The following is a 19291-nucleotide window of genomic DNA, read 5'->3' as shown; positions in this document are numbered from 1 at the left end:
TTCTTCGCAGAAATCTATTTTCCATTTGGAAAGAAAAAAGAAACTGAGAGACCTTTTCTCCTTCCTAGCAAAAAATCTGTCATGAAAAAACTCAGAGAAATGTCCAAAGCATACTCACACAGCTCTTGGTTCAGAAAAGACATCAGTATGAATGTGCATCATTAGGTCCCCACCGGCAGCATATTCCATTACAAAGCAAACATGCTCTTTGGTTTGGAAACATGCAAAAAGGTTCACCAAAAAGGGATGTCTTACACTATTCACAGTTTCAAAAATTCTTTTTTCACACATCAGGCTGTAAGAGAAAACATTTAAAAATCAATAGGTTTTTCAAAAAAAGTTCTGGTTGGAGGTAACATTCTTTAAAAAAATTACTGAACTCTAAAATAAGCAAAGTTCTTACCTATTAGAACTTTAAAACCATAAAATATGCCTTAGTTGCTATAAATGCTTTGAAAAATTTGGTCTACTTGATATATAAGACTTCAACTGAAATATATTAATGAAAACTCAGGGTGTCTTGGTGGCTCAGTTGGTTAAGCGTCAGACTCTTGATTTTCGGCTCAGGTGATGACCTCATGGTTTGTGAGTTCAAGCCCCAAATAGGCTTCTGCACGGACAGTGCAGAGCCTTCTTGGGATTCTCTCTCCCTCTGCCCTCCCCTGCTCACGCTCTTTCTCTCAAAATAAAAAAAGGAAAAAAGAAATATATTAATGGAAACTAAAATGTATGATTAGAATGACAAAGATTAGAGTTGACACCGATAGCATCAGAGTAGCACATACAGGGCTACTGGTTATAGTTAATTAAAAAAAGGCTTACTTAGGGGTGATTTTATTGGGAATTGGTGAGAGAATATACTGACCTAAAGAATTAATTTAAAAAATATAAAATCTGTGGTGAAGGTAATTTCAAGGACAGTGTTTATAACTCATAAGCTATAGTATTCAAATATTTTTTCAAATAATATATGAAGTTAAAAGGTAAAGATATGATGCATAGAATTTTAATTTACAAGGCTGACTAGAAAATAAAGAGGTACATTGAGAATTCTATTAATATGCTTCAAGGAAGCGCCTTGAGAATGATCTAATTTGTAAAATCTATAGCAATCACAGGTTTTGCCTTTGTAGCAGCTTGTGACTCTTATAAGCTTCTACAAAGAACAATGATCAAACTTACAGACCCTGGAACATTAATTTTGCCTACATAGCAAAAAATACCCTTCTCCCTTTCCTTGAAAATATTTAGTAAATCAACCTGACTTTAGAACTCGAAGTAGAAGAAAACCAGGTCAAATATTATTCAAATACAAGTTGGAATTAACTTATTAATATACATTTTATTAACAATTAGATTATGTGTTTTTTTTTAATGTTTGTTTATTTTTGAGAGAGAGCGAGCATGTAGAGGGGAGGTGCAGAGAGAGAAAGAGAATGGTAGAGGATCTGAAGCAGGCTCTGTGCTGACAGCAGAGAGCCCAATGTGGGACTCAAACTCAGGAACTGTGAGATCATGATCTGATCCAAAGTCGGATGCTTAGCTGGCTGAGCTACCCAGGAGACCCTATATTTATGTTTCTAATTAAAATAGGCACTTTTCTGACCTTAGTGTTTTTAAAAAGTATTAATAACGCTTTTATTTTTAAATTAAAACATTTCTTAGATTTTTGTTACTGTTGCTAATTTCAAAACACCAAACTTTAGCTAATGTTAAGAGGAAGGTAGATCCATTCTTCTTTCTTTTGGGTCTTTTAAGAAGGAGTTATTTAAAAATTTTTTTTTAACGTTTATTTTTGAGACAGAGAGACAAAGCATGAACGGGGGAGGGTCAGAGAGAGGGAGACACAGAATCTGAAACAGGCTCCAGGCTCTGAGCTGTCAGCACAGAGCCCAACGCGGGGCTCGGACTCATGGACCGCGAGATCATGACCTGAGCCGAAGTCGGACGCTTAAGCGACTGAGCCACCCAGGCGCCCCAAGAAGGAGTTATTTTAAAAAGGTAATTTTAAAGATAAGTATTTATTTGTGTATCCAGACTACATTGCTAGGAAAAAAAAAATGAAACAGAATTTTGAAAACATTTAAGAGTATACCTGTTGTGTAGAAGGAGCATGGAATTAAAAAAAAATTTTTTTAACGTTTTTTTTTTTTAACTTTTTGTTTTGTTTTGTTTTGTTTTGTTTTTGAGACAGGGAGAGACAGAGCATGAACAGGGGAGGGTCAGAGAGAGGGAGACACAGAATCTGAAACAGGCTCCAGGCTCTGAGCTGTCAGCACAGAGCCCGACACGGGGCTCGAACTCACGGACTGCAAGATCATGACCTGAGCCAAAGTCGGCCGCTTAACCGACTGAGCCACCCAGGCGCCCCTGTGTTTGTTTATTTTTGAGACAGAGAGAGAGACATAGTATGAGCAGGGGAGGGGTAGAGAGAGAGGAAGACAGAGAATCTGAAGCAGGCTCCAGGCTCTGAGCTGTCAGCACAGAGCCCAACATGGGGCTCGAACTCACAAGCTATGAGATCATGACCTGAGCCAAAGTGGGACACTCAACTGACTGAGCCACCTGGGTGCTCCGAAGGAGCATGGAATTTTTAATGCTATGTTAATATAGTTGTCTTCTGGATTATGAACTGAAACATCTGTTCAGTTTTAAATACTGGCAGTAAATCCAGCTATTATGAAATAGTGTTTAAACTCCATTTAATAAGGTCACATTCTAGACAAACTCTTACCTTCTGATTTCACACAATCTGTTTATAATTTTATACATACTCAGAAACAGGAAACACCACTGCAATTGTTTTAAAGCTTTAGGCTTATGTCTACATATATTTGGCAAGGTTTCTAAATGTTATTACAAATTAAGTCATTATTAGAAATAAACTCATAAAAGGCTTTTAAAAAGTTAATAGCTTTGATTTTCATCACCACCAAAATTTATCGGAAAATAATGTCCAACTGGGATCTAAGACTGATAAGATGGCTTCTAAACTAACAGATTCACAAAATCAACCTAAATTTTGGGCACTGTAGATAAAATACTCAGAAAAATAAAAACAAAATGACAAGATGTTTGGGCTCAAGTAGATGGCAAACACTGTCTCTTCATTGTCTATATGGTTAATATTTATGGGTGAATCACTAATTCTTATGTGTATTAGGTATTAGGTTAGACCTGTGCTGAACATGTAAATGATATAAAAGATTGAGAATTGTTGATCAGAATGCCTCCTAAATGGCTTTAATGCCATTCACAGGAATGCTTTGATGAGGACCAGCAATACTGATGAAGACTGGATACATGTCTCAGACTCTTAGTTAAAGGAGGCAGGCTTTTTATAGACCAAAATTGTCACAAAATTGTCACAATAATTTAAAGCATTTTACAGCACACCAAAAAGTTACGCTGTTAAGAGTTAACTTTTCCTAGCCTTATCTAAATTGTATACTTCCTTTAAAAGTTCATGAAACAACTCAACCTTATTCAAAACTTCAAACTTTAGGGGCGCCTGGGTGGCGCAGTTGGTTAAGCGGCCGACTTCAGCCAGGTCACGATCTCGCGGTCCGTGAGTTCGAGCCCCGTGTCAGGCTCTGGGCTGATGGCTCGGAGCCTGGAGCCTGTTTCCGATTCTGTGTCTCCCTCTCTCGCTGCCCCTCCCCCGTTCATGCTCTGTCTCTCTCTGTCCCAAAAATAAATAAATAAACGTTGAAAAAAAAAATTTAAAAAAAAAACTTCAAACTTTATTCCTTCTATCCAGAACATTTCCCTCTAAACTGTCATTTAACTTTTCTCCATATTCCCAAGTATCTTCCATCAGCCAAGGAAGAACACAAATGCAACTCTTTTATAAGGTCTGACCTAAATCCATCAGCACCCCATGATGTTCCCCTTTGAGCTGTTCCTGTCTGTTTATTTTAAACCAAGCATATCTAGCCTCTTTTATTTACATAACTAATGCACTTATGTCTTATTTTCCTAAGTGATTAGTTTCATCCTAACATTTTTTGTGTACTTCCTTATGTACACAAAGTACACTACCTTACGAAATGTTCTAGAAACTTAAAAACTTGTATAAATAGTTATTTTGGTCACTGGAAAACAGCATTGTTAATAAAGCTAAAATGTTAGGATTGAATCATATTTATATATAAATTTTTAAATATAAAGGTACATATATATGTTTAGCTGTGCTTTTGTTCTATGACTGCAAAATGGTATTTTCAGCTCTATTCTGTTGTCTTGAAATATGAACTGGTAAGAAAAGGAAGCTGAGTGAGGAGGTACTACAGGGACACAAATTTATCATTCTTACTCAGGACTGGGCATAAATGAGACTCACAGAGAATGTTCCGTGAATGGTAGGTGGAGAATGTAATCTTTGTACATGAATTACATCACTTTGGAGTTAGCCTATAATTTTCATTTTAAAAAGAGGCTGATTTGGAATTTTCTATGATCTATTTTTAAAAAAAGAAGGCAGTTTTTGAAGTAAAATAATGAAATCCAGACTAGAGAAAGAAAACATCAAAAGAAAAACTGTCATTAAGTAGCATCAAATATTTTGGAAACATTGATTTAAAAAAAAAAGTCAGGAAGATGTAATAAGATTGAATTCTATGGATCTATTAAAAGGATGAATTAGGAAGTGAATATAAAGGGTTCTGTTTATTAGTTTGAGTTGTTTACTATTCAGAATTACAAGTTATAAATATGTATTACTTTTCAAAATATGTTGATTTTTTAATTTTCTAAGTTATTTCTTCTTGCCTTCATCTGTTTTTTTTTTTTTTTTTGGAGAGAGAGAGAGAGAGAGAGCAAGAGCGTGAGAGCAGGGGAGAGGGACAGAGTGAGAGGGAGAGAGAAAATCTTAAGCAGGTATCACGCCAGCGTGGAGGCCGAAGCAGGGCTCGGTAAGATCTGATGTGAGCCGAAATCAAGAGTCAAATGCTTAGCTGACTGAGCCAGCTAGGTGCCCTAATTGCTCCTTTTCGCTGCCTTCCTCAAATTTCTATTGAGATTTTCCATTTCTCTGTTTGTATACCTACTGGAGGTTATTTTACTTCCATGTTGTAGAATATATGGATTTATAACTGAAGTTGGGTAAGGGTCACTCCTCAACTTTTCAACAAGGCTGGATTAATTTTCAGTAGGGGTAACAGCCTAGATTCTGGCTAAAGCTCCATCCTCAGATCTGGACATTCTTCATTAATAGTAATATTAATGTTATTCTGTTAGATTTAATTAGAAAGTGTTCTTCTGTAAAGACTTGGCTCAAAGTAGTAACAATGTAGCGGAAAGCTATACAAATCATCAGGATTAACAGAGGTAGTACCAGTACATTATTATTTTTGGAAAACAATGAATTTACCATTCATAGATCTGGAATAAAGTAAACATTCTTCCATAAAAGAAAAATATTTGGCTCATCTATTATTATAGTTATCAACAGACTGACAGTGTGATTAAAGGTTTGCTTTAACCAATTATTTCTGTAAAATAAAAATATAGTTCTAAACATACCACATGGTACACAGAATATTGCATAAATATTCAGCAAAATTGTCTCTGAATAGTTTTACATATCAAGAGTTTATTTTGATGTAATTGAGGGATATGAAAAACAGGTAAAAAATAAATAGGCAAATCCAAAGGGAAAAATTTCTTTTTTACATAAAGGAAAACTTCATTTTCAGGATCTATCCTAATTCTAAGAACTTCCCATATGATGGAAAAAATATTAAAAATAGCAATTTAGTATGTGTGTGTGTGTGTGTGTGTGTGTGTGTGTATACAATGGCATGTAATATAATTAAGGCAAGCATTACCAAAAAAATATGTTTTAAAAATATGCAGGTTAATTGAAGTTTAAAGATGTTCAGTGAATTGCTCTGGGGTCAAATCCTTAATTAAGAAGGAACAACCAGAAGTAGATAAGTCAGTCTTCTCATTCTTCGTACCAGGCTCTTTTCATGTCCAGGGCTGTCTTCTATTAATATCAACTGATGCTCCCAAGTGGCTTAAAAAAAATCCTGCTTGTAAATATCAAATGGAAGTCTATTTCTGTAATAAATATGCCATTTGTGGGGTGTCTGGGTGGCTCATTCGTTGAGCATCTGACTTCAGCTCAGGTCATGATCTCGTGTTCTTAGGTTTGAGCCCCACGTCGGGCTCTGTGCTGACAGCTGAGCCTGGAGCCTGCTTGGAATTCTGTGTCTCCCTCTCTCTCTGCCCCTCCCCTGCTCATGCTCTCTCAAAAAATAAAAATAAAAGGTTAAAAAAATTTTTAAAAAGAGCATGTAAATATGCCACTTGTTATATACAATTTTGTACTTAGTCACTTTGTTAAGAAAGTCTTTCTAAAGCATATTCTCTAACCTAATTACAATATTGTCTCCAAAGTCCTTGCATTTTAAAAATTGTACATAGAGATGTATCAGTATCAACTTACATTTATTAAACCCAGAAAGGTAAGATGCTCTGGTCAAAAAATACCGTTTTAAGAAAAATGAAAGAAAAAGTAGATATATGTGCATTTTATAAAGCAGAATACATTAACCATTCAATGAAGTGCAGGTTACTTGTAAATGACATTGTATTACTTCGGTAATATGAAATGGGAAATAGTTTCACCCGACCATAGATGAGTAACAATTCCTATTGCATATAAACACTTTACCGTCTCCAAGTATGAAAAACTTAACAGAAGTGGTTTAAACATTTCATCATCTTTCTTTGGTACACACTAACCTGTAAACTGTCATAAGGAGAAGTTGACTAGAGAGAAAAATGTAATTAATGCCTACCTTATATCAAGTACAAATACATTAAGTTAGATTCTTCATGTATTATAGAAATGGAAAGTTTTGCTGTTCTAAAATATACATCAATTTTCATGATCTTATGTTAAAACTTTAGAAAAATAAACAATTTTGTGAAAAAAAAAACTAACCTGTCTACTTCATCTCGAGCCACAATATCTCCTTTCTTTAAGGCTTTTATAGCAAACATCTCGTTTGTGTGTTTATATTCAGCCAAAAGCACCTGAAATGAGATTAAAATAGGTACTTTCTATTTGAGTTATTACTTTTAAAGTCATTCCAAGAAAACTTAAAAAGATTACCTTTCCAAAATGTCCTCTACCCAAGACAGCACAACATCTGAAGTCTTGTAGATTAAACTGAAACATCTGTTGAGATCTGAAAACAGTATGTCAATTAAAAATAAGGAAAAAGTATGGGACCAAACATGTAGTAGCAAAGCTGTATACATATTATTTACCTTCTATCCTCAAGTTCTCGAACACCACTGTATCCTAGGCCTGGTTGAGGAATATCAGGCTCATATTCAGATTGAGATTTTGGAAGTATACTATTTCTGTCATTCTCAATAGCAAAAACAGCTTCTGAATCCTATAAAATATTAAATACTCATTAAATCATAGAAACATTAAGAAAACAATTTATTTGGTAAAGTTTAAAAATGTCAAAAGTCAATAAAAATATTAGTGAGCAAAGTAAAATCCAGATAATGGACATTCATTCTTAAGAGTTGTTAATTCTACATTACACTTGCCTAAAAAATTTGAAAAATGAACACATTATCATCACCTTCAATGAATATTCTGAAATTATGTTAACCAAGTTAGAAGATGAAGAGTGAGGCAATATACCATCTTATATCAACCATGTTCTTATGCTTTTCGCTTCAGCAATCCATTCAATCCCTACTGGCCCATGAGCATCCAGAGGTTTTATGTTTCACTCACAAGAAACATAAAAACAGTTCACACATGCAACTTTTTTTTTTAATTTTTTTTTTCAACATTTATTTATTTTTGGGACAGAGAGAGACAGAGCGAATGGGGGAGGGGCAGAGAGAGAGGGGGACACAGAATCGGAAACAGGCTCCAGGCTCTGAGCCATCAGCCCAGAGCCTGACGCGGGGCTCGAACTCACAGACCGCGAGATCGTGACCTGGCTGAAGTCGGACGCTTAACCGACTGCGCCACCCAGGCGCCCCACACACATGCAACTTTTAACTGAAATGTACACCTCATTCACTATGATGCTTTTATTGGTAATTCATTTGGCAAAAAGGAATTATACGAGGTTTAAACGCCTTGCCTGTCTCGGTGTATCCGAATCTCTTAATTCAGCAGATTCATCTATTTCTCCAAGGGAAGAGTCACGTGGTGGGGCCGGAGGAGGTTCAGGTTCAAGATCAAAGTCCAATTTGGTTACTGTAGAATCACTTATAGAAGATAAAGCAATTCACCAAAAACGGTAATCAAAAGTATATATTTTAAGTAGCTTTAAAATTAGAGCAAACTTTTTTCTTTTTTTTTTTACTTTTTGAAAGTAAGCAGAACACTAATTTCAAAATACTCTTTAGAAAAAATCAGATTTTTAATAGACCCACTGTAAGCAGTATGCATGAATGTTACAGTAACTATTTTATAAAAGCGATGCTTAAAAATCTTAAGACACATACCCAGCTGGAGGTGCTAGTTCAGGGATGCGTACATCAACCACTGGCACTGTAGCAGGCACAGAGGCTTGAGGGCTAAAGGTGCCAGAATGATTTACTGTTGGAATAGCTCTTCTCACTAGTCTTCCCCAAGTGGCAATATTAATATTCATTTGAGGAGCTCTGAGAAATGTTTTGCCTATGGATATTGTGAATAAAGAAAATAGAATAAGTAATTTTTTTATATATTACCAAAAGCCATAATTTAAAAATTCATATTCATTGGTTTATAATTTATGAAGAACAAACAAAATTTGTCACTTAAAAATAGTTCTTAACTATTTGTTATTAAAGGCTGGTGAAAAGTAGTGAAAATAGTTTTAAAAATAAATAGGAAGGAACTGTTTTTTGTTTTTTGTTTTTAAGTCTAGGAATGATATGTGGCTAAGGTTTAAAAAAACAATTCTCTAAAAATAAAAGAATTATCTTTTAGAGATACTAACTGTATTTGTGGATGAATCAATAGGAGGTCTAGGTTTGCTTCTTATAATCTGAGAAAGTAGTATGTGGACGGGCTATAGTGAAACAAAACTGGCCATGAGTTGAATGCTGTTGAGGATGAGTGATGGTACATTGTACTAGTCTGTTAGGATATGTTTGAAATATTCCTTAATAAAAAGTTAGAAATGAATAAAAGGAAAACAAAAAACAAAGTTGGGTATTACTTTTAATGTTGGTTTTCTATATTTAAGAATACACCAAAATAAACTGTATTTGATTCCTTAGTAACTACCTTGTTGTTTTGAAAAAATTTTCTTTTGTCTTTGGAGTTTGGGTCTTCTTTCAATAACTGGATTAAAAAAGGTAACCTGCAGTGAAGAGAATTCAAGTTGACATGAATATAGCTTTGGCTTTATGCTTCATGAAATTCACTAAACTCCTAAGTATTGAAAACTTGAGAATCTTAGATATAATTTAAGCCCAACTTCTCATTTTCTAGGTGAAAAAACAGACCTAGAGAGGATGATGATTTGTCTTAAGGTAATACACTTGTGCAGTAGTAGCGTTGAGCCAAAGATTCAAGTTGTCTAATGTTCAGCCTAATTCTCTTTCTACTTCTATGTCATGCTGCCTACATATATAATTCCAATTATAGTGATGTACGTTTAATAAAATATATTTATTACCTCTGCAAATAAAGTACCCTGTGGTTCCAAATAGAGACACATGCCATGCCGTTGGTTGTCTAAAAAATCTTCTAACCTCAGAAATTTTACAGCACACAGAGATCGCCAATCACGCCAATAAACTGAAATTTCCAGTTCACGTGACTAGGATAATTAAAAAAAAATAAAGATAACAGAGAAGACATGATTGGACACACACTTGAATAAAATATCACAAAAAATATAAAATACAAATACATAAACAAAGATAACACACACAAAAGGTACACTATTTTAAAGAGTGTAATGTTTTGTAATGTTTCTCTATTATATATTATTTTAACAAACTTACATATTTTAACTCCAAGGAACAAATTTTTATTTCCACAATCTCTAGCTAAGATATTCCTATTATAAAGAATACACATCTGGGACCAATACAGATGAATGACCACAGAGACTCTTTGCTATGTAATAGCTTCAGTCTTTCAGATTTTCCTTCTCCACTTGGTATCACTTGCTGAGCTGTTGCTGGAAGACCTCAGTGCTCTCCTCAAAGAACCCATTTCAAACTGTCTTATTTCCTTGTCCCCATGTTGAATTAGGGAAAGGTCTACGAATAGCATTTATCCTGCACTTACAGTGCGCCCCACACACTGTGCTAAGCACTTTAAAAGTATTATGTCATTTAATCTTCAGAAGAATACCACCGGGTAATAGGACTAGTGACAGCAGGGGCCTGTGCAGGTAGGGGGCAAAAAGGAAATTCAGAATAAGTTTATACAAAAAGATATTCATTTATTACAACAGCTCCCCCCACCCCCTGGTTCTCCCTGCAAAAGGCAGAAAATTAGCAACAAACCGAATGTCCAAAAACTAAGGGACAAGTATATTATACCATATCCATATGAGGGAATTCTCTATAATCATTAAAAATAATGCTTATGTGGAAAAACATACTTAAGACTTTAACGATTATTTTTATTATTTTTAATTTGAGAGAGAGAGCGTACGCGCATGTGAGCAGGAGAGGGGGCAGAAGCAAAGGGAGAGAAATCTCAAGCAGGTTCCAGGTTCAGTGTGGAGGCTAATGCAGGGTTTGATCCCATGGCTGGGGGATTATGACCTCAGTCGAAATTGGGAGTCAGATGTTCAACCGACTGAGACAGCCAGGCACACCCCTTTTTTTATTTTAGTGTGCACAAGTGGGAGAGAGGGAGGGAGAGGAGAGAGAGAGGGACAGAATCTTAAGCAAGCTCCATGCTCAGTGCAGAGCCTGATGTGGGCTCTATCCCACAACATTGGAATTATTACCTGAGCCGAAATAAAGAGTCGGACACTCAACCGAGCCACCCAGGCACCCCCATATTTAAGGCTTTAATAATCAATTAAAACATAATTACAACAGTGTAGAACACAGCTTGTAAGTTGGGGGCCAAGCCAAACTCTACATATATGTTATAATCGACATACATTCTAATTAGAAAGCACCAGACTTTTCTATGATTTTGCAAACCATCTGCAAGAAGAGATAAACATCTTTCCCCCCTTAGGCTCAACAAAGTAATAAATTACTTCTTTCATATACTAACTTTCAACTCAGGAACTTATGCCTATTACATAAGCTCCTAGTACTTAACAGATCCTGTGACTTTAAATAATGAGTTGATGCAAATGAATATAAAAAACACTTAACAAAAAACAGAACATGAAAAAAAAATGAGTCAAGACACAACGTGCCAGGTCTCATCAGAAAAAGGTATCTATGGCAGTATGTGAACCAAGGGACTCTTACTTCATTTCTTCTGACACATAGTTACTGTGAGAGAGAATACTCATCATTAAAGGGGAAGTATGAGTAGAGTAGAATTCTTTTTTAAGATCAGCAAATGGCATTTATTTAAGTTAAAAGTTTAAGTATTTTGGTAAATACATTGAATGGATAACTGAACCAGGGATTGGTAACTTACACTACACTGTTTCAGACTAGAGGAGAAGAGGTCTACTTCCTCCTATATTATTTTGCCACATCAAGGAGGAAGACCTGTGATGGATCAGACAGACAGACGCAAGGGGCATAGGTGCTGGGAAGTTCTTACTTATAAGAAGTTGTAAGAAGTTCTTGTAAGATCTTACTTATACTTTCACATTGCTAACATCTGACACATGGTTAAGTTTATATCTTTCTCTGGATGAGAAGATGAGGTCCAATCACCTTATTTATATTTATTCTAGCCACTCTGGTAAAACATACCGGCTCATTTCACTCTGCTTTCTCTTCATTCCATGCCTTAAACTGAAGTGTGTTAGAAAGATCTCAGAGTTGAGATGGAAGGTCATCTCAAGGCCTTAAGCTAGCTTTCCTAGAGTTCTACTTTGAGATTTTAGGTATAAATTTATTCACTTTTTGTTACTTTGCATTGTTCCTTGGGAAATAGAACTGTACAATTTAAGGGGGAGGGTGACTGTGATCTAGAGCAGATTATGTTATTTTATGTCAATACTCCAAACACTGTTTCATGGAACCCCAAACCTACTTCAGTCTCTAACATCTGGTGTGATTTGGGTAGGTAAAGTAGGGATACAGCACCTAAAAAGGAAAACACTTTTTATATAAAGATATGTCTCTAATATTTATAGAATTTAAACTGTAAGTGTGACTGCTCATCTGCTGGCAATTTTCCAGATGAAGCAGGCCAGTTCTATAGAGCTAGAACATGCTTTAAGTGATGTCAAACTGTAAGAGCAACAAAATTCTAGATAGTGTAAAACCACCACTACAATAGCTGAGCAGTATAATCTGAGCTACTGATGGGCAGCACTAGTAAATTGTCCCAATTTGTTCTTTATTTGGTCTTACGAATTTGAACCTAGGGTCAGAGAAAAAAACACGGAAGATCTAAGGCACCTGTAAGATTTGTCTCAAGTCTCCTTAAGGCCTTGAAAGTAAACAGAAAAAGGTAAAAAAGACATTGAATCAGCCCTACATGTAGGAGAGGAAGGAGAACAACTTAAAAAAAAATGTGCTTCAAAAAAAAAAAAAACAACAACAAAAAAAACGTGCTTCAATTTAAAAACCTTGGCACAAATCTAGCATAAAAAGACCTGAAGCACAAGGAAGGCTGAAGTTTCCAAACTGTTCATGAGGAACTCTGGGACAATGGAGGCTATTTTAACTTTACAAAGTTAACACAGTGACATCTGTGGGACACTGTTAAATACTAGCTCATGGTAAGCTCAGTTTCAACAACCGAATGTACCACATTCCTTTGGATGACATCTTCCTATCTTTGCTAAATTGGGTTTTCAACAACTGATTTTTTCCACATGAAAAATCAATGTGTAAGCATGCTGTGTTCACGCTTTGAGAAGTTATGTAGTATACAACAAGCAGACATACTCCATTAGTAAGTAACTGGTTACGCAAAAATGAAGTAAAAATACTGTATTTTCTTTCAATTTTTTTTCACTCAAAAAGTACTAATTAGTTAGAATATAAGTACTAAATAAATATTTTTTAACTACTTTTTAAGTTAGGTATAAATTATGGGAACCAATTTGACAAATTATATTAAATAAACAAGTTAGGTATAATGACAAATAAAATTGTGACATAAAGTATATTTGATATTTTGACATATGTATATACTATGCAGATTCCTCCCATTTAATTAACACATTCATCACCTCAGTAAATTGCATTTATATAGTGTTATTAACTACAGTCACCATGTTATACACTGGATGCTCAGACTTTATTCATTTTATATCTAAAGTTTTTACTTTTTTTTTTTACCAAACTCTCCATGCTTTCCCCACCCCCTATCTCTTGGCAACCACTTTTTTTTTTTTTTTTTTACATTTATTTATTTTTGAGAAACAGTGAGACAAAGCGTGAGTGGGGGAGGGGTAGAGAGAGAAGGAGACAATCTGAAGCAGCCTCCAGGCTCTGAGCAAGCGGTCAGCACACAGCCTGATACGGGGCTCGAACCCACAAACCGTGAGATCATGACCTGAGCTGAAGTTGGACGCTCAACTGACTGAGCCACCCAGGCGCCCCTTGGCAACCACTTTCCTACTCTCATTTCTAGGTGTTTGACTTTGTTTTTTTGCTTTTTTTTTTTTTTTTAAGATTTCACATATAAATGATACCATGTAGTATCTGTCTTTATCTGGCTTATTTCACACAGCATAATGTCCGCCAAGGTCCATCCATGTTGTTGCAAACAGCAGGATTTCTTCCTCTTTCTCATGGTTGACTAATGTTCCATATATATCTCACATCTTCTTTATCCATTCACCCCTTGACAGGTTATTTCCATAACTTGGCCATTGTGAATAATGCTGCAATGAACATGGAAGTGCAGATACCTCTTCGATATTGTTTTCATTTCTTTTGAATATATAACCAGGAGTGGGATTGATGAATCATAGGGTGGTTCTATTTTTAATTTTTTGAGAAACCTCCATAGTATTTTTCATAGTGGCTGCACCAATTTACATTCCCAACAACAGTACACAAGGGCTCCCTTTCCTCCACATCCTTGTCTGCATTTGTTATCTCTTATCTTCTTGGCAACAGCCACTCTAACAGGTGTGAAGTGATAACTCACTGTAGTTTTGACTTGCATTTCCTTGATAATTAGTGATGTTGAGTACCTTTTCATGTACCTTTTGACTATTTCTAAAGAATGTCTTCTTTAGAAAAATGTCTATTCATTTTCTATACGTTTTTAATCAGATTTTTTTGCTACTGAGTTATAGGACTTTTTAATATATTTTGAATATTAACCCCTTATCAGATACATGATTTCCAAATACTTTCTTCCATTCTGTAGGATGCCTTTTCATTTTGCTGATGTTTCCTTTGCTGCACAGAAAATTTTTAGTTAGTACTTTTTTTCTTTTTTTGAGAGAGAGAGAGAGAGAGAGAGAGAGAGAGAGAGAGACAGAAAGAGTACACACACATGCTCAAGTAGGGGAGGAGGAGAGGAAGAGGGAGAGAGAGAATCTCAAGCAGGCAGTATGGAGTCTGACACTAGGCTCAATCTAACAACCATGAGATCATCACCTGAGCTGAAATCAAGAGTCAGACACTTAATGGACTGAGCCACCAGGTGCCTCAGTAAGTAGTTCTTAATAAATGGAATTGTTGGATATTTCCTTTGGCCTGGACACACACTGTATAACAACAACAACAAAAAACAAAACAAAACAAAACAAAACAAAAAACCAGGACACTGAGGATGCTGTGAACCAAGAAAGTTTGGGAACCTCTAATAGAAGAACATGAAAGCTAGGCTCCACTGCTGAAAAGAAAATAAAAAAAAAAAAAAAAAAAAGGAGGCAAGACGAAGCAGAGCATGGAATATTCAAGGGCCAAGAAAAGGTAAGACTTTGTAAAGGTACAACATGGTAGATATCATATCAATTGGTCTTCTATTTCTTCTTTAATTGGCCTTCTATGGGCTTCTGAAGACAACACAACCTTGAGAAATATCAGTTAAGGTCATAGAAGCAAAGAAGCTGCATACTCAAAGAGTCTGAATTTTAATAACTGGCTATTTATGGAGGTGTGATTAAGGTTAAAGAGCCAACAAGGATGAAGCAACTGACATCTAGCAACAGTAGAAATCCATTACCACCCCTTGCCTCAATGTGCACGAGGTAATAGTTGTCAGAATCCAATGAGAACTGGACCTTGGAAAAAGGGACTGTCCAACAGGAGCTGTAGCCATAGTTGAACCAATGCTGTGAAAATAGGGAAGGGAAGAGGGAAACAAACACCTTGACTTCTCTCTCCTCCTATCCTTACACCTCCTAACAATGTCTCCCACTGTAAGTCAGAGCCTAGTTGTTCAAGTCCACAGCTATCAGCTTCGAGAGTCAAAGCACTGGCCTGGGAAGGGAGACCACTGGAATCTACTAGGCGCAAACAGAAAACAACCATATCAGTGAACAGCAGTATCTCTTTTCAGTTGAGGAGTCCAATAAGGGTGATTTTCCAGCTGGACCAAATATGACAAAAAGAAGAAAACCCCAGGATCTTTGGGGAAGATGGGAAATACAGAGAGGAGAGTTTGAGACTGAGACAATAGAAAACATAATGTTATGATCTTTGCTTGAAAAGTCTGCCTCCTATATATGTGGGTGATTCTGCTCTTTTTGTAAGAGAGAAGTAAACAATTATGATACAAACTAGTGCTTTAATAGTTATATATAAATCTGCTTCCTAAAAAAAATAAATAAAACTGCTTCCTTTATCAATTCATATTGTATAAAAAGTTCCAAAGACTCCCTATTATTCCAAACCTATTATAAACTTTTCTGTCTTTACATACACAATTCCTATGTCTAATCTTATATCTTATTCCCCTGCTGAAACATATATTTTCATATGAGATTTCACGTTTTTTCCCCTGTACCAGGTTCAATTTTCTCTTTTCATCAAGACTGAATTAAACACCTGTGTTCCTCACAAAGGCATTCTTGACTAAACCCAGCCCAGAGGTCTTTCCCTTGAGTTCAGATGTGTATAACTTTTTATATTTATCCTTCTAGGGACTTGTGTTCTCAAATCTGAGGATTCAATGTTTGTCATTAGTTCTGGAAAATTCTAGGTCATTATTGCTTCAGATCTGACCACTGCTCATTGTCTCCATTCGCTCATTCTGGAATTCCTCTTAGTGTGTTAGTCATTTTCATCCCATTCTTCCTGTCTCGTAGCCTCTCTTTCACATTTTTCATCTGTCTCCTTGTGTTGCATTAGGGCAACCTCTTTAGCTCTATCTTCCACCCACTAACTCTTTTGTTATTTAACTCATCCACTTAGTTTTCAACTAAAAATGTTCTATTTCTGATTTTTGTTAAGTTTTATTTTACTCTCCTTCCAACCCAGCTTCAACAATTGGGGACTAATGGTCCCCCAATTATTTTGAAGATAATCTCAGATGTCTACGATTTGTTTTTTAAAAAACTCTGCTTAGTCTTTGTATCACTCATTCTTTGCTCATGTTTTCAAATTCCTCTATTATTTAAATATTTATTTTATATTCTATAACAAATAATCCCATTATCCATTGCTGCTTATTCATGGTGTTTGTATCTTCATGTATTTTTAAATTCTTGATGCATGCTCATGTTAGAAGAATTCTTCCCTAAGCTTCTGAAACACAATTCAACAGTTTTTTATTTTGTCTCCAACTGTTTTTTTTTTTTTTAAGCCTACCAGACTATAGAGTCCTTTATGGAAAGAATGCTTCTCGCTGTTTTGTTATTTCTCACTGTGCTAAATGTAGGCCTTTGCACATTAAAGGTTGGAAAGGTAGAAGAAAGCTAAAATGCCTATGCTGTGCTACAGAACAGTAATAGGTAAGCCATAAGGAAATAAGTCAGACTCAGTTGTGTGTGGAAGGGTGGGAGCAGGTAAGAAAGAAGACATTTTTAAATTATATATATGATCCCCCTCCCCTCAGATTCTAATGTGTGTCATTTTGGGAATCTATTTGGGAATCACTGTACCAAGCAGAGTGTGTTACCTGCATAAGTAGGAAAAAAAAAAAAGGAAATTATATAAAAAAACTTTTAGTTTTAAAAATATTTTTGCATTAAGTTATTTTCAGTCATTCTGTTGTATATTTAATGAATACCTATACTAAATACTGTGATGGAAATACAAAGAGACATAATGTATGGTCCTGTTCTCATATGGTTCATAGTTTTGTTGGGGAGATGGAAATGTAAATAAATACTGGCAAAAGAGAGGCATATACAATTGGTATAATGACACAAAAGGGAGAACTGACCAATTTTTCCTAAGGGGAAGGTAGTAGGAAGATCAGAAAAGATAAGAACTGCTTAAATTGTGTTCTTAGATACAAATTATAAGAATAAGGGAGAGAACATAGGAGTCAAAGGGGAAAGAATGTACAAAGTTAAGCATGCACAAAGTATACTGTAGGGATAGGAAATAGTTTCACCTAGTTAACACCTAGAACAGAAGCAGGAATGCTTTGGGAAATAAAGATTAGAAGATGGGCAGATACAAGTCATGAAGGGCTCTGTATGACTTGCAAAAGCATTTGGTCTTTAACTTGTAAATTATAAGCTCCTAGTAAAGGATTTAAAATATAGAGGAGTAGAGGTCAGGTCAGGCAATACAGTAATTAAAAACAAGGCCCCTGGGGCGCCTGGGTGGCGCAGTCGGTTAAGCGTCCGACTTCAGCCAGGTCACGATCTCGAGCCCCGCATCGGGCTCTGGGCTGATGGCTTGGAGCCTGGAGCCTGTTTCTGATTCTGTGTCTCCCTCTCTCTCTGTCCCTCCCCCGTTCATGCTCTGTCTCTCTCTGTCCCAAAAATAAATAAAAAACGTTGAAAAAAAAATTAAAAAAAAAAAACAAAAAAAACCCCAAAAAACAAGGCCCCTAAAATCGAGATGGCCTAGTGCTGCATTCTTAATAAATTTCTGTAGAAAAAATAGGTTAAAATCTTAGCTCTATACCACTCACTAGTTTTGTGACCTTGGGCAAGTTATTTACTTAGCCTTTTTGAGCCTCATTTTGCTCATCTGCAAAATATGTATAATAATAGTATCAACCTCCTAGGGTTGTGTGAAAATTAAAAGAGTTAATACAAGCTCAGCACATAGTGTTCAGTAAATGTCAGCTTTTATTATTAATATTGTGGTATGTGATTAAGAAAATCTATATTGGAAACAAAGAGACAAGTTAGTCCACTATTTAAAAGAACATATTGGTTTCAGGTAAGACCTGGCTTTGATATAAGATTCTTGTGATGATTCCCAGAACCACTGCTTTCCAGCCGTGTGGCAAAGTTATTTACCTTTTAGAACCTCAGTAATCCCCAAAACAGTGATAATAATTATACATGTAAGATTACCGTGAGGATTAAATGATACTACATGTAATGTGCGTGGTTCAGAACCTCGTACAGAAGTTTTAGTGTAATGTGTAATGAACAATAGGATGAGGAAGAACAGATTGTGAGCACAAACTACTACTTCAAGAATCTCGTCTATGAGAGTCCTGTCAATAGAGCTATGAAGAGGCAAAACAATTTTTTTTTTTTTTTAATGGAAGGAAATGTGAACATATGCAGTAAGGATCAGAGGTGAGAAGCAAGGAGGTAAAAAAAAATACTGGTGACAGAGTAACTGATGGAACAGGTTTACGAGATGAGAAAGAATGGAAATTGGAGGACAAATTGGATGCTTATAGGCTCTTACAGGGTGGAAAGAGACCTCTTTCTCTAAAACCAATGAGGAAGATACAGAAATATCTGCAGGTGATAGGAGGAATCTGAGGAAGCTGCACCCTAATGATTTTAATCTTATGTATAAAATGGAAACAAAGGGGTCTAAGGTGGGATAGAAGACTGGAAGAGATAGGTGAAAGAAAAGCTCCTGATAAGGGGATAAAGATCTGAAATGCAGGACAACATTTACAAGCCCAGCTGAAGTCAGAAACTAAAATTTATAGTAATAGGCATGATTAATATTTCAGCAGCATTCAGTAGATTAAAGCAGAAAAGACAGATGGTAGGACTGATTTGCTGTTGGGGGTTTCCAAGACAGGTCTGATATAAAGATAAGATTAAAGGCTGCTTGATGTGGGAGCATCAGTAAGGGAATGGTTCAG

At 35.7% G+C, this 19291-nt stretch overlaps 1 protein-coding gene across 2 annotated transcripts in view; it reads right to left on the bottom strand.

Moving 5' to 3' along the window:
* Positions 1–19291, bottom strand: part of PKN2 (protein kinase N2) — a 129882-nt gene that overhangs the window by 15568 nt on the left and 95023 nt on the right. For both annotated transcript variants that reach the window (XM_040470883.1, XM_040470882.1), the window contains exons 9-16: positions 9657–9800; positions 9263–9338; positions 8494–8668; positions 8127–8253; positions 7282–7412; positions 7124–7199; positions 6953–7044; positions 119–295 (exon numbers count right to left, since the gene is read on the bottom strand). In XM_040470883.1, the coding sequence (XP_040326817.1) occupies positions 119–295; positions 6953–7044; positions 7124–7199; positions 7282–7412; positions 8127–8253; positions 8494–8668; positions 9263–9338; positions 9657–9800 (998 nt within the window). The remainder of the gene's footprint in view (positions 1–118; positions 296–6952; positions 7045–7123; positions 7200–7281; positions 7413–8126; positions 8254–8493; positions 8669–9262; positions 9339–9656; positions 9801–19291) is intronic.

This window comes from Herpailurus yagouaroundi, unplaced genomic scaffold (genome assembly GCF_014898765.1).
Source record: "Herpailurus yagouaroundi ecotype Mexico unplaced genomic scaffold, PumYag 77, whole genome shotgun sequence".
Taxonomy (NCBI): Eukaryota; Metazoa; Chordata; class Mammalia; order Carnivora; family Felidae; genus Herpailurus; species Herpailurus yagouaroundi.
This window is presented reverse-complemented; position numbering and strand designations above follow the sequence as displayed.